The sequence below is a fragment of the Neolamprologus multifasciatus genome, chromosome 7 (genome assembly GCF_963576455.1).
Source record: "Neolamprologus multifasciatus chromosome 7, fNeoMul1.2, whole genome shotgun sequence".
In the NCBI taxonomy this organism is placed as follows: domain Eukaryota; kingdom Metazoa; phylum Chordata; class Actinopteri; order Cichliformes; family Cichlidae; genus Neolamprologus; species Neolamprologus multifasciatus.
Window position 1 is genome coordinate 55,589,095 of NC_140445.1, and position 27,055 is coordinate 55,616,149.

The window sequence follows — 27,055 nt, forward strand, 5'->3', positions numbered from 1 at the left end:
AGCCTCTTGGGTTTACTGGATGTTTGTTAAGAGAGACTTGAATGTTCCTGTTATCTGCCTATTATTTTTATAAGCCTAAATGAAAATTTGACCTTTTCTGGTTTACGGGAATGTGCTTCATCATTATAGATAATAGGATTTTTTTTTTCCACGTTATCTGTAAATTCAACTGAAAAAAAAGACGGCTCGATGTTATCTGCTGAATTTCCTAATTTAGTCCTTTCTTGTCTGCAAAATAATAAACCATCCCTCAGCACCTTCACGTTGTGAAATAGGTGAGGAAATGTGCGCCTCTCTGACATCACAGTGAAAAGGCTCAACTTTCTAGTAACACACCATTTCACCTCCATCTCTCCATGACATCAGCTCCCACCTACACGAATCCAGCTGGGCGCCGTGCAGACATGTCAGGGCTTCGATTGTATCTCGAGCACACGCTGGTGCAAACATGGAGCTACGTGAACTTTAAGGGTCTTTATTATATGCACTGCAGTTCTGCCTCAACTGACTGCTCAGAGCAATTTGGCGTTAAGATGTCATGAACTGGGATGTTTGTTAGATTATTCTTTCTTGTTGTTGTTGTTAAAAATTACTCAGTAGAATTGAAGCAATTTTTAACATGCCCCTGTACCTGCAGGCAAGCACACTGAGCTCTGTCATCTGATAGTTTGCTAATCCCCTGATTATGCTTGTCTAGTTAAGTAGAAGAGTCAGTCAGTCATCCATTAAATCATCAAGCCACGGGATCAGTGTTGGGCCATATATTTGCTGTGTGCGCGATTTGTGTTTGCGATTTAAAGGGCAAATAAAAAAGGGCACGAGGATAAAAAAAAGTAAAGAGCAAACATGTGAAGTTGAATCTAAACTGAGCAGTGCTGGCATGACAAGTGTGACCTTGAGTATCTGGATCAGCAGCAGCCTATAGGCAGATACTCTTGATTGACAATAGCTCATCTCCCCCGTATGGTTTACCAGATTCGCTGCCCTTATAGGTCAGATCTGGTCGTCTGGGATATTGGATCTCAATGATTGGAATTTAACCCAAATATCATTGTAGTGACGGATTCTCAAGATAGCTCGGATGACTAGGATACCAGCGTTTAAGTGATGGCTGAATACTTCGCGTTAGGAATGCGCAGCTTGCTATTGATCGGTACTAAGTGAGGTCACTTGATGTGGGTGGCAGCTGCCCCACTCTCGGACCCCATATAAAGAACACAGACTACCCCCCACAAAAACTTTTTAATGTGGTTTGTTCGCCAGATAAAGAGGTCAAAAATTAACTTTTAAATCACTGAATCTTAAGGGTTAACACTAGAGATAAGACACAACTGAACGAGTATGACTGCAAGCACAGGAAAGGAGTCATTCGTCATTATTTGTGTAGTCTCATGAGCTCGGTTTAGAGAACTTGGTTTTTGGTCATTGTTAGTGGACTTCCCTGAATCTCACTGAATGTGTTGTTGAAGCCTTTCAAAACATGCATTTTGCTTCAAGTGGAAGGCTCGAATAAAAGAAGGAAAAGTCTGCGATTCCTGTCATGTTAAGAGCTGTGGATACTTAAATAAAAGTTTAGCAATAATCAGATTTACAGTCATATCGCTACTGGTGAACAATCACTAGTTGCTATTTCAGCTCTTGGTATTGTAAATCTAAATCACTTTCCACATGATTGGATTAGGCTATAAACAGTTCTCATAGGTGTCATTTTATACAGACTGCACAATAGATAATTACAGCGTGAACATGAACTTGATTACACCTGCTCGGACGAACACGCCTTTCCCTGGGCTATCTTTGTTTCTAGCTAGTGATTTTCAAAAAAGCTTTGGAAGTATTACATTTCTCATTTTATTATATGCTGAAAATATTTCTTTTTAACTTAATTTTATTATTCTTATGGTTTAAGTGATTTAAGCATCATAGTTTTCATTCCAGTATTCTTTTAGCTTCATAATCAATATTCATTAGACTGAAAGTTTGGTTGATTGCATTTTGTTCAGAATTGCTTTATTTGTCTATTTAAAAAAAGGACTGAAGGTCACCAGCATGTTCAATCTGTGAGGTTTACAATGTGCTTTGTAGCCTTGATGCTCTTGACATTCGGTAAAAGCTGGTCTGTGGCCATTTGGAGAAGTGGACGTTCTGAGCCTTTTATCATTTGTACACAGTGATGGATGGGTGCAGCTCTCTGCCCAGTGGCCTATAGCCTGAGCTTGTGTGTAAGCCTCTAAGCTACTGGAATGCGTGCAGCTTCTTGCTGCGGACATCAAGCGGCAACAGCCGCCGTGTTTTGTTTACGCCCTTTCATGGATGCCACACCAGCCTAATCAATTTTAGCGAGGTTAAATATTTCAATGGATTGTTGTTGATTGAACGATCCATGAGTTTACACGGGTGGCAAATGCAAATGCAGCACATCACTTCGTTTTTGAACTGTCCACAAACTTGACTTCTGAGGTTCAAAAGGTTCACTTTGCTTTTTCCAAGCATATAGTGGTTTTTTTTATGGTTGTTCAGTTTTATATAACATATGCTAAATAGTCTCATGAGTCAAAAAAAAATTAAAAAGTTAATCTTTTATTCTTGTAAAACACGGGTTGGTAACATTTTTTTGGTGACAGCAGACAAAAAAATCTGATAATAACCTTTCAGCTTAAGCTGTCCAAGTAGAAAAAAAAGTATAATTTACAGTACTGCGTTGAGTCCTCGACATAGTGGACATTTATAATTTTGGTGTCTCTGCATTAATGAAACCCTTAATATCAAGTTCCCAATGAAATAGTCACTTATTGTTACAGAAAGAAAGACATCTGATTTTGAGTGTATATACTGAATGGAGAAAAAGGCTGACTATAAGCTGTGGCATACTGTAATGAGCAAACTTGATACATTTACAGTCTCTTGCATTTTGTTTTATAAGTGAAACAAATGGTATATTACTACCAAATGTTTTGGTAATGTAATTATATTTCTGGGAAGGTGCATGTGAGCTGTGCCATAGGCTGCCATGTAGGTTAACTCAGTGTTACAAATGAAAAGTAAGAGGGAGGAAGTCCTGTTAGGCTTTAGAAAATTTAATGGAAGAGTTTGGCCAACATGTACATAATATGTAGGGCTCAAAAGGTTAAGCAGAGAACTTTCAGCTTGCCAGACTTGGCAGCATGTAGTTCAAATCCTGCATGATGCCAGAATTCAGCACTGACCTATTGTTTCAGCATATGAAGTGCATGCATATATGCAAGGGCTCATCTAGCAGAAGGGAAGAGCTGCAGCTTCTTTGGAATAATTGGTACTGGAGATTTAAGCTTATTCTGACTTTATTGCTAACATGCTGCTCTTTTTTAGTCTGAATCAGGTGTATTTAAAGTTGTTCCAAACAAAGTTTACTATTAGGAAGAGTGAAAAGCCATCCATCATAGAATGGTAAAATGTGAAATCATTTAAAAACTGGGATAACATGCTACATTTTCATGCAGTTTCTCGTGGGAGACATTAAAGGTGTTGCACTAGAATAAACATTACCACAGTAGTTAAATAACAAAAGCTAAAATGAGAGCTACAAAGGGAATGCAGTTCCTTGACCCTTGCTCACCTCTGTATAACTCAGCAGGTCAGCCACATGGTGAAATGGGTGTGTATGATGGTTTATTGGTTTTGGAAGTTTACAGTTAATGGGTGACACATCAAGTGCCATAAAAGGTGTGGACGTTATGACATAATCTGACATCATCACCATACGACAGTTCAGACAGCATAACTTTATGCTTTTAGTACTTTAATTTTTCAGTGTGTCTTCTAAAACATTAAAACTTGTATTTAAACAGCCTCAGAATACTTTGTTGGGCAGCTGTGACTTGGGTGATAGGATGGGTCATCTACAAATTGTAAGGTTAGTGGTTCAGATGCCGTTGCATCCTTAGGCAAGAGCTGTACCCTGAGTTGCCCCTGATGCATCCACTGAAGTGTGAAAGTTAGTAAGCGCTTAGATAGTGATAGATAGTGTTGTATTATGAATGTTTGTGTTTGGTTGAATGAGACTTGTAGTAAAAAAAGAAAAGAGTGGAAAGTGGAAAGGTGCATACAAGTACCACTCCATTTAACTTTACTTGTGTTTCACATGCTTATCTTTGAAAAAAAAAAAAGTTAGTGGATGTAAACAAGGAGAAGCACGGTACGGAACCTGAGGTGAATGGCTGTTATCTCACTGCATTGTGGTCGATATTTCATTCCAGCAAATGCAGACAGGATTTTATTGCAAACAAGTGGAGACATTTCGAATGGCACTAAGTGTTTCAACAGGCCTGACCTACTTTCAGCAGCCTGGGCTGAAACGGTTTCTCACCTGGCAGCAGGCAGGAAGCCTCATAAACTAAAGGCCCTCAATATCTTATCCAGTACTCTGAACAGTATATTACTCTGTGCTTTTATTTCTGCTATAAAATAGTCATCGAAGAATTTGTCACATTAGCTGGAACGCATATGGTCACTCTCACGGATACAGGCTATTACTCTCAGCCAACAGTTTGAGAGGGTGAGATGGTTAGGATGTTTCCTGACAGTGAGAACTTTAGCCTGCTTCCATCTGTAGAGTAAACTTCTTAAGCTGCAGATTAGCAACATAAATAAATATAATCATTACCAAACCTCTTACATTTTGTTTATAAGTGGAAAACTCTTTTATTTCACTGAAACTGCAAATTCATAAGTAGTTCAAGATTGAAGCTGAGGCACTGTTTGCAGGTCACTCCATCCTCCTCTCAGTAGTTATAAAAGAATAAACATTTATTGTAGTATGAATAGTACTATAAACATTTGTGGTGTAAACAGCAGTGATTTTCTTTAGTGCCATTCCACCAAATGTCAGGACACGCAGTATTATATTTCAGAGTAAAGAGGAACATCTTTTTGTTTTGCAGATCCAACTGTTGAACATCACCGTCAAAATAGTTTCAGCTTTTGATCACCGATTTTGAGTATCTGGATAGTTTATCATACAAGCGATCATGTAAAAGGGTCAAATTATTTACCAAAACCCCAATAAGAGAAAAATGCTTTTTATAACAGGTTGTTGTTTGTTAGTTTTGGTCCCTGAAAGGTGCGTCATAATGAAATGGGAGATGTAGGGTGTTCCCTCTCCCTGCAAACGGTGTGACAACAGTACAAGAGACTGTAGAAAAGAAATAGGCCATTTCAGCAAGATCAACAGTGCGGTCTCCTTCCTTAAAGTGGATCAGCTTACACTGGGGCTTTCAGAAGAGTGGCAAGGAGTGCAGAGAGAAAGTACAAGCTTCTATAAACATCATGGCAGTGACTAGACGTGAATATTTTTAAGACGCAAGCGCTTTTTAAGCCCTGTTTACCTTTGTTTGGACATGAGAATTGGCCAACGTGCCAAGAAATAAAGGAGAAGCAAGTAAGAGAAGCAACTCGCCCTCACAAGTCTGAACATTGAACTTTGCTGATGAGATTAGCGACTCTGAAGAGATTTATTCCTCCTTACTAGTGTTAATATAAAGATTGGAGTTAGATGAGGTGACCAGCAGGAGAAGGTGGTGTCTTTGTCCTTTCATTTGCTTGTCTTTGTCCTCGGCATTTACGGTATTAAAGCACTTTTCGGCCAGTCGCAGAGCCCCTGCTGCTCTTCTTTCACCCACTTTGACGTTGATAGTAATAGCAGGTCTGGCGACAGACCTAGCTCCACTACTTTACATTTCATCAGCAAGCTGCTTCTGCTGGCTTCACATCTGTTATGGAAATTTGTGCAGAGGGGAAATGGAATGAAATGGAAAATCATTTTATATATTTTCACTTCTGAGACAGGGTTGGTTTCAGCACTTGTATAGGTTTCAAAGACAGAGGTGATGAAATATGCTCATCCACTTTCACAGCCATATATTACATTAATCTATCAATACATTCTTAGTTCCTGATAGCTTTAAATTTGGGATGCTTTAGGAATTCAGCACATGTGATAAATTCCACATTTCTGACCCTGTGTCACAAGCCCCAGAGGAGAAGCAAGCTTGATGAATTTAACTCCCCTGAACCTTAAGTTCAAAATGTCCCCTATCTCTGTCCAATAGTTTAATAAGATTTTAATTAGGCAATTAAAAGTCTTTGGAATAGCATATGGTCGTAATTACTGCTGTATAGTTCACTTAGGGACGATTGAGCCATTAATTATTCTTAGCTGGGTCTAGGGATTGAACTTAAAAATAGGTCGGGCAGGAAAGAGGGTATTTTCTTCAAACACCATATTCATCTAATCAACATGCCAGACTTTTGAATGACAAAATATGTTAACTCAGTAGCTGCACTGTGTTGCACCAGCTATTGTGACTCCAAGACTGTATTTGTTTATTAACTTCATTGCAATTTCTTGACAGCTAGAGCTCTAGTTGGCTTTAAGCTTGTTATTTAAATTGCACCACTGAAATTTAAGAAGTCGCTAAGACTTTGCAATGGAAACATTTGTAGCAGTACTCAGTTGAAATTAAAGTTGATCAATTAAAGAAGGAATCGCTGTAAAACATTGATTGGAGCATAGGCTAGTATATGCTATAGGCTGTTATAATTTTATAGTGCAAACAACGTTTTGAAATGAACATATTTCTCAGCTATACCATTTTATACATGATTTATTATATTTTAGGTCATATCCTATGGTACCTGGTGTGGTCTTCTGCTGCTGTAGCTCATCTGCTTCAAGATTCAATACAAAGTGCATTCACAGATGCTCTTCTGCATACCTTGGTTGTAACAAGTGGTTATTTCAGTTACTGTTGCCTGCTTATCAGCTTGAAGAAGTCTTTTAATTCTTATCTGACCTCTGATAGCAACAAGGCATTTTCATCCAGAGAACTGCCGTTATTGGTTATTTTCTGTTTTTCAGACAATTCTCTGTAAACTATGAAGACAGTTGTGTGGGACAATGACAGTCTCGACCATGTCTACATGCCTAAATGTACCGAGTTGCTGCCATGGTATTGGCTGATTAGATATTTGCCATAATGAGCAGTTGAACTTGTGCCTGTTACTTTACAATTTTACAATTATGTAATAATTAACATAATAGATAGCATAATAACTAAACAACATTTAGTTGTTTTAATGAGAGCTGAGTGACCATGTTCTCAAACTCTTCTGATTGTGATTAGTCATGATGCACTGGCCTTGGGAAAGAAGCACTGTCATGTCTTACTCATAGCCAGGTATCGTTACAGCTGGCCAAGTTGTTGAACATTAACATGAGAGGGCGGTAGGACTAGGGCGGAAATATGTCAACGCTACCCAGCAACTCAGCCACTCTTTCCATATGTGCAGGAGTGCTCCTCCATTAAAGCCACTCCTGAGAGATGATATCCTCCCATCCCACATCTGCTCCGTCACACATCAGAGAGCCCTTCAGTGACGTGGAGGTGTTTCAGGGCCTGAGGGGAAACACTCACAAGTTGGCTGTAACTTGTGGTAGCATGTGACCTACGTTATCTGACGGGCGTGATGTAGGTGGCCAGTATGTCGTGCGTGTGTGTGTGTACAGGTGGCTTCGTCAGATGACAGGAAGGCAAAAGGTCATATTTTTCAGGCAACACTTTTCCAGTCAACAGACTACGTGTGGAATCCAGGAAGCCTTCACCCCTCCTACTCTACTCGAATAGCAAAAGCTAATGGTGGTACCACCTGTTTCAGCAGCATACGCGATGCAGCTATTTATAATACAGTCTTAAAAGTAGCATTGTCATTGGGCTAGCTTTTTCATTCAGTGATATATAGTGATATTTTTACTTTACACGAGGAGCTGTATAACAGTAAATGACCGCCAAACACTGCTAGGAATTTCCCTGTTAGGTTAAATATAAAACTGGGTTCCTCTTTTATAAGATACATTACTGTAAAGTTTTTGGACAGTGTAAGAAAGGTGTTATCAATTTTTTTATGACCGAGTTTTACATTGTAAAATGAAGCACCACAGGTTGAGTTTATTCTGTAGCTCTAATCTGACAGTTGCTTATTTCTGGAAGTTTTATTTGCACCCTGTTCCTGGCAGTATGTCCTAATGCTTGATTTATCTCCCTTCCTCTAATTATTTTTATATTGTCAGAAAGGTCTCTGTTACTGTTAGAGTTGAGGAATTAATGAACTGACTATGTTCAGAATGCTGCATATAGACCTGACTCGGCTTATCTTGAATGAGCAAAATGGACCCGCCCTCCTGTCGGTCCACTACCCAGAGGAGGGGGGGTGTAGGGGTCCAGTGGTATGTGCACTGGGCTGGAAGCCTTGGTAGCCAGATTGCCAGAACTCGTACCTGGAGCATTTATACATTTATTAATTATTAATAGCTAATTAAGTTTACTAAATTAATAATTATATTATATTAATGAATTCTTTACAAACTATTACAATATATCCTAATATAAAGATATTGTTTAACACTGATCAAAGCTGAAAATGTATAAAATAGACTAAAAACTGAGCATATCCTTTCAGACATAATCCGTAGATCCGTTGATCCCAGCCCACTCTGTGTCTGCCCACATCATCTGATAGCTCAGCTGATACCCTAACACACATTCAGTTGGAAAGGTTAATATTGGACATACAGTTGCTGCATTCCTGCAAGCTGCTTTGCAACCCATCTGAACACCCAAACATCTTCCATGTTGTCTGACCTAATCAGTGTCATATCTGTTGACAGCGATGGTTTCTTTGTTCTGTATGGGGGGTACGCGCCGGTCTTGCTGCCTCCAGCTTTTCACATCTGCACATGGAAAGGGAGAGAAGTCCCAGTACGGAGTGATGCTGCCAAAAATAACTTACTCCAGATGAAAATGACAGTTTTCGTTTTACTGTAGTGGTCCTGACAGAACATTTATTTTATATCTCCGTTTAGTTGTTTGTTTTGGTTGCAGATATTAAAAGTACACCATGCTAGTCTCTATGAAAGGTAATGAAAATGTAAAGCAGCAACACTTTTTACTCCATTGACAGACTCATGGGGCATGCAGACATAAATCCCATCTGTGTTTTTTTAAGAGAAAGGCTAATATAAAGATATAAATACAAATAGCTTTCTTTTAATTTGGTTGAAAAACCAGACAGAATCACCCCACCCACTAATAAAATTATAGTATCTTTAATTGTTGATGTTTTACAATCTCTGGTAAAGAAATGATGAAATTATTCTATCAGGATGATGTGTTGCTGAAGGGAATAGAGAAATATACTCTAAAAGGATTTAGGAAGAGATCATTGACGGAGAGATGGGAGAGTATCATCCATAGCCAGAGCACACTATCACGTCTGTGTAGAGAGTGAAAGGGATGATTCAGTTTATGCATCATGCAGGAGAGAGCAGTGAAGTGCAGAGTTGCATATAGATTTCTGTGCTGTCAGAGGGGCCCTTGTTCTCCTGCTCACGCTGAGTCGAACTCTCTCTTCATACCTCAGTCGGATTCATGCAGACCACTTTTTCTGACTGTCACACAAAACCGGGATTATTGTTAATTCTGCCACTCGGTGGTCAAGTAGTGTCTCATTTTTGGTTGTTTCCACACAAAAGACGCTAATGATGCTTATGGCTACTCTTTTTGTCGGTTACATGTCATAGTCCACTGACATCATGTAGGTTGCTGACAGGGAGGGATTGTCTAAAAATGTCAGACTGTGGCCGAGCCTGGACTTTTAAAAGCAGAAGCTTTTCAGAACCTTGTCTGTTTTTGTCATCAGGATCATTAAAAATCACAGTCATACTGCTGTAGGTCCAAATTCTTTGCTGTCCAGACACTTGATTATTTTTCCTTTCATAGCTTTTGCACATCTGACCTGGTGAAAGAGGAGATAATTTTGACCTGATTTTTTTAAACTATAAAAAAAATTTAATCAAACCCTACTTTAACTCTTTCCCCCATAAGTACAACCTTCTCTGTACCTTTAATGAAGATTTTTGACATCTCAATATCTACATCAATAAAGATGTGGTATAGATTGTATAGGCAGAGAGCTCCCTCACTAACCCAGTCTTTTTTTGTGGAAGCACACCTGAAATATAACAGATATGGCTCAGTTCAGAAAAGACAAACAAGAGTTCATTCTAAGAGGTGTCCCGTGGGCAAAAGGTCAAAACACAATCAAATAAGTTAAAACTAGAAATGTGGGTAGCACTTTTTAATATGGTCTCCAACTGAGGGCATAATTTCCCAGCAATTAAAGGGAATTCAATGTACTTGAAATTACAATGCGATTATATACAAATACTTAAAGATAGATACACTAGAATAAAGGTACAACAAGTCAGAATTTTTATAGGAAACAAAGAAATAATCATATTGAAGGTAATTTTAAGTACTGCGTAATTTGTGGGTAATTTAGTGGAAAAACAATATTCGTCCATTTCACATCATAAGTACTCTGTATTTTTGGGATGTGGGCTGTACTATGGAGCTGCTTAACCTTGCCTGACTTCTGGATATTTTACAGGAAATAAGACACACATTATACTATAAGTAATTTTAAGTACAGCGTAAGTTAAAAAAACAAAACAAAAACACGACTGTAATAGTTTTTTTGTTATTCATTATTTCTATCATGCTCTTCAACATAATCAATATTAAATAATGATGTAAAAAAAAATAAAGATGTAAAAAGGAAGGTACAGTCACTCCATAATATTGCCTGTCCACAAAAAATACAGTGTATTTACAATTCAATTTAACTGCATTTAGTCATGGGCCTTATTATAAAGTGTTACCAAAATATGTGTTTTGACGCACCACAAGCCCTTCAGGCTGAATTGACAGGACATGTCTGCGTGTTTTTTTTTTCTTGGTTTTTTTCAGTCTTGTGTGTGACATTGCTGCTGTAGAAATAACCATCTTTGTGTCTTGTCTCTTGGCCTTGTTGTTCTTGCAGATGTCATCTGCCTACATCAGATTTGGACATGTCTGGTTTTGTAATAAGCATCTGACTGCTTATTGACTAAGAGTCAAGATCCCCTTGATAAAAGCCGGAATAGCTTCGCTCCGTACTTCGTGAAATTGATTCTAATACCTCACATGAAACTGAATCTCCTGTTGGTAGCATTTAATGAGGAGCTCCCCGTGGCCACTGTAATGGAGCATTTGCAGTTGTAACTGGAGTATCCATATTGAGTATCCAATTAAGTCTGTCTCACTACATTCAGTTCATCAGAGTCTGTGATTTGCCCCCTTAACTCCATTACTGGCCGTGTTGTGGTTTGGACTGACGGTTTCTTAAAAACTAGCTGGAGAGCTTGTTGATAAAGGTGTTAGTGGAAATGAAAAAATATCTAAAAGTTCAGATTCCCTAATGCGCAGGCTATGCCTGTAAGACTCCTATTGCCTTCAAATTAAATAATTTTTGTGAATAATTTTTTTAAATATTTCTTCACGTCATTATGCGGGCCGCAAGTAGGAGTGACATGGGCCGCGAGATTGAGACACAGGCATTAGAGCCTCTCAATGCGTGTTTTTTGGGTTTCCGTGGAAACCAAAAATAGAGAGGGCATAGCCTTATGAAACAGGAAAATACCGTTGTGTAATCCATTCATTTCAACAAAGAAACTGTATTCTGAATACCACCTTTTTAAACTGTAACGGAATACAGTTACTCATATTTTGTATTTCAAGTACGTAATGGCGGTACATGTATTCCGTTACTCCACAACACTGCTGACGCGTATATCATATTCATTTAAGGAGAAGTGAGCGCTGTGCCTATGCAGTTATTCCACAAGTTGTCTTTAGGCTTTAGTTGCTTTTATCCCAGTGAATGCTATGGAAATCCAACTCTTTTATATTGAGACAAGTTCTGATCTGTACATGAAACTTCCTACTACTCTGCAGTGCAATTAAAGTTCATCTGGTGAAAACGATGGGACAGAAGCTCCTGTAGCTCTTGTAATATGAGCTGTGTCTTGGGCGTCACACCTTTTTTCAAGAAAGCAGAGATTTATAAGAAATCTGTTTTCTTTCAGTCCAGAACAGGTAGAACAGCAGAACAGGTATATGCAGCTCAGATATAGGGATTAAGCTTTCTCAGAGTGTTGGTGTTAGTGCCTTACTAACAGCCTCACACATGAACACCCTGAACTATCAAAATGATCATTTGCTTCCTATGAACAGAAACTGAAAGATAATCATGCAGTCTTTCGTTTTGACCCCTGGCACTTATACACTTTGTTATGAATGCGATGTCATTGTTGCATAATCATGCTTTGTGTTGTGTGGCGATAAAGACAGCTGTGTGCCAAAAAAAACTCTTAATGCCGAGAAAAGATGTTTAGCATTTAATTCAGGTGAATCAGTCATTCATAAATGAATTCAAAGTAATTTATGAATGACTGATGAGCTGACAATAGGACAGATGTAAAAAGCATAACGGTAAGACAATAAGACTGGAGAGAGAGACTATCAAGCATGAAGATATTAGAGTGATAAAATAAAATATAAAAATGAATTCATATGTACAATCTGTAGGCAAGGGACAAGAATTTGGTACATGAAACCTTCTGGTTTCTGTTTAACCAATCACATTTGGGCAGGCTTTGAACTTTTCATACACTCTGCTGAATCGTTCATGTGGACATCAGCAGATGGCATTACAATTGGTGGACTGGCTAATATATTACAATAGCTCAGTGAATCTGTTTCAAAGTAACGTATACCATTTAACAGGTAATTTGAGTGATTTAAAATCACTTTTTCTGTCACTTGGCTTATTATTTCATTTAGCGTGCTAATGCACACTAATTTGAATGCGCTTTCTTTATCCTGATAGGTTTCAGCTGTGACCTTGTGCTGCCGCATATGCATGGAGGCTGATCAATGGAGGCTGTTGCTCTGAGGTCACAAATCATCATTTCAAACCAGCGTCATCGTCTGTAGCCCAGAAGACTGCCCTGAATTCACACCGGTGCAGACGCATTCTGGTCAAGGAGCCTGGAGCTGCAAGACTAAAGAGAGAGAGAGAAAGGAGAAGAAAATAAACAAGTGTTATAAAAGACGCTCTTCATGAATTCACCAAAAACCTGAAGGGAAATACTGCAAGTTGGCTGGCAGACCTTAGGAGGCATGCGGACAATGAGTATGGCTTGGCTGCGTCTCTCTGCCTTCATTGTCCTTCTGCTTGGTTGTTTTCATACGGCTGTCACGGAAAATGACGTAACTCCACGCCTCACCTTTTCTTACAGTAAGTTTCACAACTTCTTCACAACAGAAAAACAGCCACTTTACAAATTACTTTCTTTTTTTTTTAAAGTAGGCGTGCTTAGTCCCAAGCTGCACTGCTATCCCATATATGCACATCACACACAGCAAGCCTGCAGACACACCAGGCTCTCCTCCTCCTCTCTCGGTGAGCCGAGGAAATGTGAGGTTTGGATATGCCTGAGGCTCCAGCTGGAGCGTCGTCGGATCTTTTTGTGCAAACCGCAGCACGTGGCCAACTGTCAATAAACATTCATCAAGACTGGCATTGTTGCATTCGCTTCTCTAGGTGCTGCTCACAGCTGTCTAGAGGTAAAAGTTTACATAAGTCCACCTGGGAACTTAAATCATGAACGCTCAACAGAAACATCTGTTTTCTGCTGAGCTGTTTAGTTCTACATTTGCCACTCTCACTTTCTGCTTATAGATCTGGTCGTCCAGTTCCCGGTGGGTTCCCTATTTATTAACCATGTCCACTGAAAAAAGAAAAAAATCAATGCACTTCTTATGTGTCCATTGTAAGAGCTAAAAGGATTTCGAGGGGTGAAATGGTGTTTGTCTCCATCATTTAAAGCCATGCTGTGAATAGCTGCTCTATCAGGGTGGCTCTGTCGAGTACCTGCAGGTCAGACAGTAATTACAAATGAACTGGCCCATTGTGTTTTGACTTACTAAGGACAAGTGGACACAATCTCATGAGCGCAGAGAGTTATTGCTCTTATATAATCAGTTTTTTTCTGTTTGCTTGCAAAATAACTTTGAGCTTAGGAACCTTTCACATTTCACTCTTAAACTATGGTGGAAATATAGTTATATTCGCCCTCATGTATTGTTTTTCCGATGTTCTGTTTTCTCTCCATTGATAGGTTGAGCCACCGGCACCAAGAACTGCTTGTATCCAGTTATTCAAATGATATACTGGTACATTTAAGATGACATGTTGACTTTGCACATTAATTGTGCTCTATTATCTCCACAGAGAATGAAACAAAATGATGGATTGTGGGATCGGTAGAGGCTTTCAGTGATTGATCTGCAGTTAGTGACTCATGTTCAGGCGTCATTAGAGTTACTTCAGGGAGGATTATGTTGATAGATGCTGCTTAGTAATCTATTACAGACACGGGTAGAATTTCCAGTTTGGAGCGAATTTTAAGCCGACCGAGCTTTTACATAGATGCCTGTCTGAGCTTGTGCCTTCCCCTTCATGTTGGACCTCTATACAAACAGATAATCTCTCTCACCTCCCAGCCTCAGCGAAGCCCATAGCTCATCCCTTGTGGAGCATTTCACAACAACACACACCATCAATCACTCACTGAAAAGACACTTCGCACTTGGGCCTGTTCTTAAGGAAAGATTTGCTTGGAGGGCGTGCTGCTGGTGTTAAACAACAACTTTTAAAGCATGCGTGACGTGACTGTCCAGGAGATAAGCAGGGAGGGTTATGTTTTCTGTCCTGTTTCGATTTTTATTATTGGGGCTTACCAGGCTTCTAGTCGGTCATTAGCTTCTTTTATAGCAGCATTTATGTTGCTGTAACTTTAACCTTATTTATAACTTCATGAAGGGTCATGTAGATAATAATTTAACAACAGAAATAATAATTATGTCCCTGTAAAACTTAACAAGCAGTAATTTTACTCTTTGTCGACGCGGTTAAAAGGCCATACTTTTGTAAAATGTACGAGCTGATTTGAAAAGCAACTCTGACATAGAATTTGTGGAGTCACTGGTATTGTTAGTGTTGAAAAGACCAGTTTTATTTGTGGCTTAAAGCAAAGAACAAGTATTTTTCTTTTTCTTTTCTTTTTTTTCCAGCAGATAAAGGTTAAGAGGGCCTGGTGACAAAAGTTGTCCTGCTGTGGTAGTGTCTGTTCTGCTACACTGACATTTTCCAGCCTCCCGCAGAAGGGCTTTGTCACATTGTATTTACAGTATCAAAGCAGAATGCAGTGCTGCAGGCCTCAGGGACCTGAACTTTATACAGCAGAAGCTGCCTGAACTCATCATGGTTTCTGGTCCTCTCTGTCTTTTCTGGATGCCAGTTAGCTTGATGGCTTGCGTGCTTAAATGTAGCACTGTAGGCGGGCCAGAGTCCTGCCTGGCTGATCTTCATCTAGTACATATCTGTAGACGGGCTTTATCTCTTACTCTCTCGGTCTCCCTATCACTTTCTATTTGTCTCTCTTTCTGTCTCTCTCTCTCTTTCTGTCCCCTGGTCCCTGCCTATGCCTTAATGAAGAGGGTAATCTGCCATGAATAATGAATGGGGATTTGTATGTGTTATGGTGTGAACACTTGTCTGGTTCTCATTATGCGCCTATCAGGACGGATCATGGGTTCGGGGAATAGAGCCCGCATCTGCTTTTCTCTCTGCTTTTTTGTTCCAGGCTTTAATGCGCACCATGTTGAATGGCTTAGTGTGCTGAGCACTATTTAAAAGACACACCTATAAGCCTTTTTGTTGCCCGTCTTTTCTTGTTGAACCGTTCAGCCCTCTTCCCACCGTGTGACAGTCGTGCTTTAATTTTGTTTAAGGGGTATGCCCACAGCCACACTAGGGAGTAAAGCATTTTTAATTATTTAAAAGCTGTCGTGTCTGGGCCAGTTGAATCAGCCACTCTCGAGTAATTCAAAAGGACAGTGGTGTCAAGTGAGATAACTACTTCTCGATACTATGTTGATGCCACATAGCTGAACATTGGTTTCGTGATGGTATCAGCGCTCAAGCAAACTTGATTACATTGCCTAATAGAGACGCGTAAAGTTGTACTTTATATTAAGACTATGTAAGTAAATGGTAAAATTAAGAAGTAAAATGTAGTAAAAATGCATTTGTCAAATCTTTAAATGGCATTTCAAAATCTAACTAATGCGACAGCTTAGTCTTGGTCTCTAGCTTTTAGTAGGGCCTTACCTTCAGTGTAAAAGTGTTGTTGTGTATTTGCACTAATTTCCTTATCCACAGTTAATGACGAGAATAGCTTCAGTTCAGCTCTTAAAAAGAAAAGGCCCTAACAACAAGTAAAGAGTGCAACTCTTAACTTTTGTGCAGCTGCTTCACGTCATTCAGTTTCAGGGTGTTGTGGGGACATAGTGACTTTTCAGTTTCTCTGCTCCTTCTGCAATAGCACAGCGTGGAGTCTGGCTGTTCAGGTCTGAATCTGCTGTATTGCTAAAAACAAGTCAAGACCTCATGTACAGTCTCTTTTTTTCTTGGTGCTTCAGCACTGTTCATAGTAGAGAAAGGGGTCGGGGTGAGTTCCCGGTGAAACCAGCAGCTGGTTTACATTATAGTGGTTAATCCAGGGTCAGCTTTTGTAGCTCCCTGACCTGCAGACTGTCTTATCAACAGAAAAAAAGGATCCTACAGAGCTGAGCTGTGTGAGGTTTTCTTTTTCTTTACAAATGACTGATTTAAAGTATTTAAATGGTAACAGATTGAAGCCCCAGCGTGCTGTATTTTCCCTCTATAAATTACACCACCAAAGCCTGTTATGGCTCATCCCTGTTGCACATATTTTATCTCTACACTTTCCTCAGAATTTACGATATGCCTTTCCAGACTTTGCTTCCTAATGTTGTCTTCAAATTTACCACCTTTCTCTGCATGTGGATGGTGCTGTGGAGACAATATCCTGCTAACGAGATGCAGCCCCACAATTTACCAATACAAACAGCGTGCTCGCAGCTTGCCTAATGAACCTCCCGGTGGATTGACCCTCTTGGCCTGTTGTCTTAATGCATTCCAGATGCTTTAGTCTCAGTCCTTCAGCTTTCCGGGTCTGCTCTCCCACACAATTACCAATTCAGCAGCAGCTCTTAGTAGCTAGTTAAAATTACTTGGGATAATGTAGTTAGAGCTCCAGTGTGGGCTGTTTTTATGTCACCAGACTATGCGACAGTAGTAGGAGCTCTGACCCAGCAGGACTCTTCTAATTCTTCTAAAAGCAAATGGCTATACAAGAGTTCATCTGTTCTACCCTGAGCAAAGTCCTTGAACAAGTACAGTAGACAGATAAAGACAAAGGAAAGACATTTGTTCCGGAGAAGTTCCTTGTAAATGTAATTTCCTGCCTCTTATTTTTTTTTTTACAAGATTATCCAAACGTTGAGGCATCCTAGCTCATCTGGCAATCCTCACTCTTTAAGAAATGAATTACATTAAATAAACTGAATCAGTGTTTTTACTTTACTTTTACTCACCGGACCGATATGTAGGGATGGATAGGCACTCAGTTCTGTTTGCTTGTTCAGAAAAGTAAAAAGCGAACCCCCATTTTACCATAGAGGGGTCTCATCCCCCTCACTTGTTAGTTAGAGGCTCATCATTGTTGCCAGGTTTAAAGTAAATCTGTTTTTTTCTACATAACACTGATTTGGCTCTGCTTCTGTGTGCATAGGTGTAGTGATGTTTTCCTCAACTGTTGTCTTTCGTGCATCCTCTTCTGCCTATTCAACCCTGTTTAAATGTGCTCTCTTAGGACTATTACTGGCAAGTATTCTTCTTCTTCTCCCTCAGAGATGGGAATGTAGGTCATGTTTGTGGTCAGAAGACTGGAAATGGGGCATATGATGTCCTTTAGAGAGGATCTGTCATGAGTCTATTGCTTGCTCTTGAAGGCGATAAAGAGACAAACAGGGGTGTATTTTCTGGGTCATCTTCTAGTGAACCCTGACATTGTACAATTCCAAGCAGATTATCAGTAAAGTCAGGTGTTTTGATAGGGACATTATCTTGTGTTCTTTTTAAGACACCTTTTTTTTGCTGTTCAACATATCCAGTTGATCCAGAAGTGGGGATTTTTTTTTCTTTTTTTTTCTGGAGTTCTGTGGAAAGGAAACAGGAACAGGTGGTTTAAATGAAGTATGCAATCGTCTGATCTCCTGAACATACAGCTGTAAGGGCTGATAAAACAGTTCCCTTATAAGAGGGCGCTGGTTGAATCAGCCTGTTATCATTGCCCTACAAAACAAAGGGACTTAGATCTCTGGCATTAGAGGACACATTTCTCTACAGTTGCTCTCTTAAAAGGATGTTCTGCATTTTTAATGATCGTTTTTTTGAGACCAATCAAAAAAAAAAAAAAAAAAAGGAAAAGATGCAAAAATGCAGAATGACTTCCTGAAGCAAAAGATGCTATTAATTTTGTCTCTAAATAGATTAGCAAGTTAGTCTGTGCAAGTATTTCAGTCCATTTAGCCCTTTGTCATTTGCACAAATTACTCTTAATTACATAATAATAGTAATAATCTAATATTGCTTACAGATGGCAGAGAGGGTGCTCTTCATGCACTTGTAGAAAAGGTCACAGATGAAGGGATTTAACCATGCACAAAGCTGCTATTTCAAACCAGAGATTCAGAGGTCAGGCAGTGACTTGGTGAAGTTTAAAGCCCTCTATAAGACATCTGCCTGCTGGCTCCATTTTTCGTGGTGCGTTCAGTTTAGGGATGGGTATTGATAAGATTTTCACGATTCCGATTCCATTTTCGATTCTGTTTAACGATTCGATTCTTTATCGATTCTCTTATCGATTCTTTTTTTAAAAAAAAAGGAGAACATTAAGTTCGATTAGCTTAGAACTTTGTTTTATATCTTCTCTTTGAACAAGATAGAAATTTAGGAGTAACATGGCCTTACAAACCCAACAGTGAGATCTTAAGAGATCCACAGCCTACAGCTCTTCAATGGGGTGTCACTGGGTCCCCAGGAAAAAAAAAATTGTAAATGTAAAATAATAAAATAAATATTCTTCTGTAGCAATAACAAAGTATAACATAAATTATTCAGTAGCAATTACACAAGAATATCCAGTAATGTCCCTGCCTACAATTAAACACATTCACTTACTGAAAATCATCTGCTGTGGCAAATGGGTGCAAGCCTTTGACCACAAACTTAGTCACTGCTCGGTGACATTCGTCTATCCTGGCCTGAAAGGAGACGCTAACGGTAGACTGCAGCGAGAACTGCCAGCATCTGAGCCAGACTCTGTCTGTCTGTCTCATCATGGTCATCTAAATGCACAGTAATGGCAGGTCTTGTAATAAGGCAGATCGCGCTAACATAATATGCACTGTTAGTTGATTATTTACCTGCCGCATTAACGGGAGAGGACGTGCAAACGTTACCGCTGCTGCTGGGTTGAGATTCACGAGTCCGGAGCGGAATTAAAAACACGACATTCATTTAAGGTTATCGCGTGTTTTGTGAGCAAATGCTTTTGCATATTCGTAGTGTTTCCTTCCTTAAATGAAATATCTACTTTGCAAGTATTGCAAGTTGCCCTGTTGTCATCCGTTCTCGTAAAGTATAACCAAAGTTTTGAGCGTTTGAGCCGCTTACGCGCCGTGTTTCCTGCCAGGTAAATGACGCTCCGCAACGTGGTGACGTCATTCGGGGCGACTGGAATCGATAAGGGAATCGTTTGCAAAAATGGCAAACAATTCCAAGGAATTGAAACAGTGGGAACCGGTTCTCAACAAGAACCGGTTTTCGATACCCATCCCTAGTTCAGTTGCAGCTCGACAGCACGACATTGTGTACTCATTCTGATCAGTCCATAATCAGCCTACAAAAAAACAGCGGTTGTTTAGTTTTTTCTTTTGCTTCTTCGTCATTCCTTTGATTTTTTTTTTTTTTTTTTTTTGAAAATTAGCTTCCTGCCTTAAATGTCAGTTTACCCAGGAAACTAATCAAACAAACAAACACAAAATGAATCGCCTATCCCTGATGGTATGTATCCATCCATATAATTTTGGATTTACCCTTTGAGCTTTCCGCCAAATATCAAATACCATGAAATTTAGGTGTGTGTATAATTTTGTTTATGAAACTACAATTAGAAAAACTAGGCAATAATTTGTCTCTCCAGAAACAATGCCTCAGATTCTGGGGCTAATCCAAAGGCCTCAGTTTTCCTGGGGAGTTTTTTCTCCAGTGAGAGTGCTGAAAGATCACAGAGTTGGCCATTGTTGGCTCATGTTTCATTGTTTTTTCTAAGATAACTTACTGGATGACATGTTAGAACCTTAGCAGACAAAAAACACATTTGCTCATCTAGATTCCCGTAAGTGGAAAGATCAGTGTTGAAAGAAAAAAATAACATAAAGGTGTAAAAAAGTACAAGTGTGTCTTCACGTAGATCATCCAAGTATTTATAATGAATGAATGCAAGATGCAAGTAACTTGCATGCTGTAAGGTTTCTGTAACAAACCAAAAAAAGGGGGAAAAACAGGCCTAAACCACTTTGATACAAATGCGCCCTAAAAATAAGCCCATCTGTTGGAGTCATGCACTTCAAAGTAGTCAACACCTACTTTTAGGGACTTCCATGAAAAAGGTAAGATGGACAAGGATGAAATGCTGCAGGATGATACTGTTGTTGCTGTTCTAGTAGTGGCACAGTGGCCACTTCTGACTTGTTTCTCTGTCACGGATACAAAACCTTCTTCCTTTGAACTCGTCTGTCTGTTTCCTGGTGTACACCACAACATTTCTGGGGCTGCATTGTCATGAAATGACCCGTCGCAAATCAACCTCAGACAGTCAAATAACAATAGAGCGGATTCTTTAAGAAACTGTGGCATATGTGGAGCGGAGGGAAAGACAAGTTCATGCAGGATGCATACAGCTTTTGATGCTGATTTGGTATTTATATGAGCCATTTCTCCTCGGCGGTTTTTGTTTTTTTGTTTTGTTTTTTACAGTGCAATCCACATTCACCCATTTACACACACATTCAATAACCTATTACACTCTCACACACAATATCTAGCCCTAAGACATGCTGGTTGAAGGAGCCAGGGATCAAAACGCTGGCCCTCTCTCCTTTGCCACAGCTGCTGGGGGTAAGAGTCTGTACACTGTCCGACCTGTAGGTTAGTCTATTCAGGTTTTGTGCTCTAGGCGCTATAATATCATAAAAAAAACTTTTTATGATATTATAATTCATTTTACTTGCAGAACATTGTGGAAAAAATGGACAGCAGTTTAAAATAATCCATTTAACAAGCTGGAACCACCACTGAATGTTGAACAAATAATTGATTAATTCCGCCGTGAATCAATTAAAACGAGACTTATTGTTACATTGAGTGAATCAAATGATAATTTATGGCTAAGACTCTGTTATCAACTGATCATTTCAGCAATAAAACTTAACTGCAAGTCATTAATAATCTGTTTTACTGGACAAATTAACTATAGCTCAGGCGGTAGACGGGATCAACTACTAATTGGAAGGTTGGCGGTTCGATCCCTGGCTGCTCCAGTCTTAGTAATACCAAGATATCAACCTCAAGTGAGCGAATGGTTGTGAATGCTGGATGGAAAACTTAACTATAGGGGGGAGAAAAGAGCTTGTATGAATGTGTGTGCACTTCAGTACTCATGTAGAGTAGAAAAGCTATGTAAAAATACATTAAATTTAAAATTTCCAACTCTTAATGCTGTTTCTTTCGAGAGTATAAGGCAGTTTTTAACCTTTGTTACCTTTTTTCTTTTTTTACCTTTTATTGATATGATCCAAGTATGCATGAACCTTGCTAGGACCGCTTCCCTTTCCAAGAAAACACTACCTACTCTATATAAGGTACTTCAGAGCAGCCTGCAAAAACTACTGGGCAGGGTTTGACACTGAGTAGTAAAACGAACGAACAGCATTTTTGGAAAAGCAAACTGCACTCTGGCGCTCTCTCAAACATCACTATCTTCGACATGCAATTCCTCATGTAGACGGATAAAAAAAACCTGTGAAGCATCATCTGTGCCTGTTCCTTCCATTGTTCTCTCGTCTCACGGATGCATTGTTGGTTTTGAAGCTGTCACAAAATTGTCACGTCACTTCATGAGTCTGGTTTGCTGCACCTTGTGCTGAGCTCCTGCAGCAGAAAAGTGGGCACCAGATTAACATTAGCATTCATTTGGAGTTGTGTTTCCAACCGTCCTGGGACTTTATGATTAAGATTCACTCCCCTTTTACTCCGTTTTGGACTCCAATGTGAGCAAAATGTTAGCTATTTTTCCCCAGTATTGCAGTGAAATTGAAGATGTTTAAAAAAAAACCCCAGCTTGCTGCAAATTAAACATTAATTTTAAGACTGTCCTGCCGCTTCTGAAAGCCTGAATGCACCACGTGGTCAAAAAAAATGATAAAATGTACCATTTAGCAATTACCGACTCCTCAGAGAAATAAAGCATTGTCAAACAGTTGGTCGCCAATAAATGATCTTTGTTTTCCAAAAGGTATGAAGCAAAAGCTTTGTATAGCTGCAAAACCCTCCTGGATCTCTTTAATGATACTCAATTGGGAGCCTTATTGTTTCTTTTTGTCATCTGTGGTTGCTAAGTATGACAGCGGTGATTTGACTCCAGAGAGTAATTGTGTAGATATTCTCCTCTGTGAAAATCCCTCAAAGCTTTTGTTTTGGTTGAGGCTTTGGCCTTTGTCTTTCCCGCTCTGTAAATCACAGCTGAATTTGCCCACGGCTCTGTGGGGAGGAAAAAAAATGGGGGGAACAGTACCAGCATGGAGCAGCAGTCCATTTATCCTTTAATGATAGTGGGAAGGAGAGAGAATGGCCCCCGTGGGTCCATGTACAGTACATGGAGGAGAGCCTCTTGTGGTTTTACGGACAGATTTAACTACAATATGGCTCACTGTTGCCGTGGTGATGGACCGCTATTAACATGTTGTTTTCCCAAGGGAGAGGAAGTCTCTCGACCTCCTGTACCAGCACACTAAGGTGAGGTTATATTAGGTCACATATACTGCAGGGTATGTACCACATGGTGAGCTTATTGTCAGTAGAACTTAATGGCTTTATCTGGACCGGATTAGTTTGAAGTGCTATAATTTTAATTATTACCACCAGCAGTAGTGGGTTTAATACAGTTTCACTCTTCTGTGCATGTGATATTGTAAATTTGAACAGTGAAAAACAGTGAAAATGCATCACTGCCACAGTGGGCTGCTACTATGTGACTTAGCAGCGACTTTCAAAGCCTTTGAAACCCTACCACATTTAAATGTAAGTATATACTCCTTCATTTGGTGTTTCGATGATGGTCCGTGATGGCCCTAAATCTCCCACAGGTGTATTGTCATTTTCATTCCCAGACATCCCATGACCCTTTGTGCCCCAGCAATTGTCTTTCAGCTTAGAGGTGAATTTTGAATTGAATTTGAATTTGAAATGTTTATTTCAGTCAACAACAACAACAACAGATTATAATTTTACATAAAAGTACTCAAACAGTAACCGAAAAAGGAATAGGCTGAAGCTTTATGGCTTATACTTATCCTATCCCTTACCCCCATAGAAATAATCAAATCCTTAACCAAGAAAATAAATAGCATTGATAAATAAGTTGTATAACAGTTTGAAAAGAAATCAATGATAAATCAAGAAATTAAGAAATTAAATCAACACAAACCTTTTTTAACAAACCAAATTTCTATAACCTTGTATAATACTAATTTTTAAAATCTTCCTGAAGAATGACAAAGAAAAACACATCTTCAGTTCATCATTAAGTCCATTCCATAATTTCACTCCCAAAACTGACACACATCTATACTTAACATTGGTTCTCACTTTAGGCATTTCAAACTTATAAGACCCCCTCAAATCATATTTTCCATCTCTTAGTTGAAACATACTTAAAATACAATTTTTTTTTTAAGTATGTTTCAACTAAGAGATGGAAAATATGGTGATCATTCAGAACAACTTTGTACTGATTTGTCCTTTACCTTGTCACCTGTGTACAGTGCAGATAAAGGCACCTCATCATATCAGCTGATGTGACGAGGCGCTCTAAATGTTGTTGCTGGCTCATAGATTGGAAGTCCCCCGAATACATGAGAGTAACTTTCAAAATATTGTGATACAAATTAAAATAAGTGCATTTTTTCCTTCTTGATGAAAATATTTTAAAACTAAATAAAGGGAAAGAAGAACAATCAAAGGGTGAAATTACAAACTGTTTGCATTACTACCCTTTTTTTTGTATATTTGTAAAAGTTGCATTTACAAATTTAGATTGTATTCCCCTCACTGTTTCAGCTTTCATTTTCATTTTTTTTGTATGTACTATTTACATTTTCTTTTTTCTGGTTTTTCTGTAAGCATTGCATTTTGATGTTGCACTTAAAAAACTATTTTCTTATTTACTTTCTGTCTAGCTTACAGAAATGTCACAACTTGGGTATATTGTGTTATTTCTTTAACTTCATTTTCTAAATCTTTAGTATTTATGCAGCTATTAGTGTCAGTACTCTTATAGTAGGTGGGTCCAAAGAGGACTCTGTTATTTCTTCTTTTTTTTTATTGCAGTTCACATTTCAAGGCCTGAGATCCTGTTTCAGAACTTCAGTGACTAAGTTTCCATTAGCTCCTGGCTTCTGTTTATGCTGGCATGCCGCTGAGGCGAGTTGTTCACGTTGTGCTGGCAGTGAAGGCCTCCAAACTGCTGCAAGTCTGAGATACACATGGGCTTTTTTAAAGCAGCGATTAGAGGGAGTTAATGGTTTAACTCTTGGCGTTAGTCAGGAGTTGGTAGTGTGGTGGAAACAAAGCAATTTATTTTCCATAGTTTATTTAAAATTATTGAACTGTTGGAGAAATATGGGGAATTTTTCTGATGAGGGGCCAGTAAGATTTGGAAGCTGTAGTTTCACGTACTGTCCAAGCAGCCAGAGAAACAGGCACATTCATTCAGTCAGTTATTTATTTTTGCAAAAACCTTCAGGTTTAACAAACACTGTGAGGCCCACTTTATAAGTTGCTGTTCATCTCATCTACTTGATATTCTCAGCTTCAAAGTCCATCTTTTTCTGGTTCTAGATGCAGAACATGTAGTCACAAGTGAGAGCTGGGTGGCTTTCTCTTGCTTTCACCCTCATTCTTCTCATTTTCACATCAGTTTTCACCGTGTGCTAGCTGATGAAGTCAAAAGTGCAAAATAGCAATGCTCATGCAGATATAAATATTCTATTATTTAAGAAAATCTTTGTCATTAATATTAAGACACACAAAAAGTCTCATTCTTTGTTGTGATTGCACCTTAATTCATTCCCTGTCTTCAGCAGTTTAAAATATTGATTCATTTTGAATTATTACATGTTTATTTTATTCCTCTGTCTGTGTTTTTGTTTCTGTATAGATGCAAAGGAGAGAACTGCCAGAAGTTTCTCAGTGAGCGGAGTCTTCAATTTTACCTCTCTGCTGCTCAGTAGCGAAAATGGCATGTTGTATGTTGGCGCTCGGGAGAGTCTCTTCGCTCTCAGCCTCTCTGATATCAGTGCAGCCAAGCTACAAAGAAAGGTAAGAGTCAGTGTGCAAGCAGCTGTGAACTGCAATACCACATAAACTGTATTTATATGAATTCAGTTATGATATGATCCCAGAGGTGTAGTATACGTAGATGGCAATAAGTATGCTAAGCTCCCAGTAGTCCAAAGTGACTATAACACACCTCACTATATGATATCTACTGTATGCAATTGATGCTATTTTTCTTCTGCAGCTTGCATGGAAAACCCCAGAGAGGAAGAGAGAAGAGTGCAGTTTCAAAGGCAAAGACCTGCAGGCGAGTGAACTGATGGTTTCATACACAAGTGCCTAAACTCACACGTGGCTCAAACACGACCAGTGTTAGATGGCAAACAGATCCAGGGCAGAACCCTGGACATTTCCTCTCAAGTTGAGACTTTCCATGCTACAACAATGGATGTTTTTTCCCTCCTTCCAGTCCCAGTTTTCCACTTTTTTTTATGACAGCCCCCAGTCACAGAGCCTTCAGTAAGGGTCACCACATTAGCAGGAGGAATTAGTGCTTTTACTTTACCATTTGAAAAGCTGTTGGATGGAAATGTATTCTTACTTCTTCACAAATTTCTCTAAACTGTTCTATGTTAGAGCATGAAAAGAAAAATGACTTTCTGGACAGTTTAAAAGAAAGAAGTTGGTTAAAACAATCACTCTAATAGAACTTTTCCCTGTGTTTCTAATACAGACGGATTGCTTCAACTACATCAAAATCTTACTACGCATGAACAGCACTCATCTGTACGTTTGTGGAACCTATGCCTTCAGCCCCATCTGTGCTTACATAGTAAGTGTTTAATGGAGGGGCATGCATCTGTTGCAGTGCCCACATTTGAGCACGCCTGGTTTTGGATATTAAAAAAGAAAAAAAAATCTGTTCCATTTGTTTGTTTTTGGAAAAGCTGAGTACCCCTGGTGCAAGATTTTATATGTGATTTGTTTATTTGATTCTAGAGGAAGAGATGCATTCTGCTTCCTGCCTCTCAACTCACTTAGCAGTCTGGCTCAGGCTCTGCCCGGCCAGATACCATATAAGTGCATTATTTTATTATCTCCTGTGCCTTATGGGAAATGGATCAAAAATATTTAATGCACGTAATCGAATAATGTAAGAATCAATGTCGTTTTCAATCCTTTTCTACAAATCTTTTAAGGCCTTTTAGAGCAATCCATAACAAACAAACACGTGACCTTTGCTGCAGTTTCTAGCAAACACAGACTGACCTCCTTCCCGCTGTGAGACTTGACTCTGCGGTCACTGTCAGAGCAGGTTACAGCTCTACTTCAAACTCAGTGTGTGACATGTGATGTGTGTGTGCGTTTCCTCCAGAACACTACAGACTTCTCCCTTGTCAAGAGCGATACTGGTGAGATTGTTACAGAGGATGGACGGAGCCGCTGCCCATTCAACCCTGAATACAAGTCCACTGCCATCATGGCTGGTAGGTCTCACGATGGCTGTCAGCCGCTGATAAAAATCAGGCTC

General features: G+C 39.2%; 1 protein-coding gene across 5 annotated transcripts in view; it reads left to right on the forward strand.

Moving 5' to 3' along the window:
• sema4ba (sema domain, immunoglobulin domain (Ig), transmembrane domain (TM) and short cytoplasmic domain, (semaphorin) 4Ba) overlaps nucleotides 1–27,055 on the forward strand; it is a 55,215-nt gene that overhangs the window by 20,426 nt on the left and 7,734 nt on the right. For all 5 annotated transcript variants that reach the window (XM_085169289.1, XM_085169287.1, XM_085169290.1 and 2 more), the window contains exons 2-6: nucleotides 12,802–13,212; nucleotides 25,406–25,566; nucleotides 25,769–25,831; nucleotides 26,258–26,356; nucleotides 26,900–27,011. In XM_085169289.1, the coding sequence (XP_085025415.1) occupies nucleotides 13,095–13,212; nucleotides 25,406–25,566; nucleotides 25,769–25,831; nucleotides 26,258–26,356; nucleotides 26,900–27,011 (553 nt within the window). In that variant the 5' untranslated portion in view covers nucleotides 12,802–13,094. The remainder of the gene's footprint in view (nucleotides 1–12,801; nucleotides 13,213–25,405; nucleotides 25,567–25,768; nucleotides 25,832–26,257; nucleotides 26,357–26,899; nucleotides 27,012–27,055) is intronic.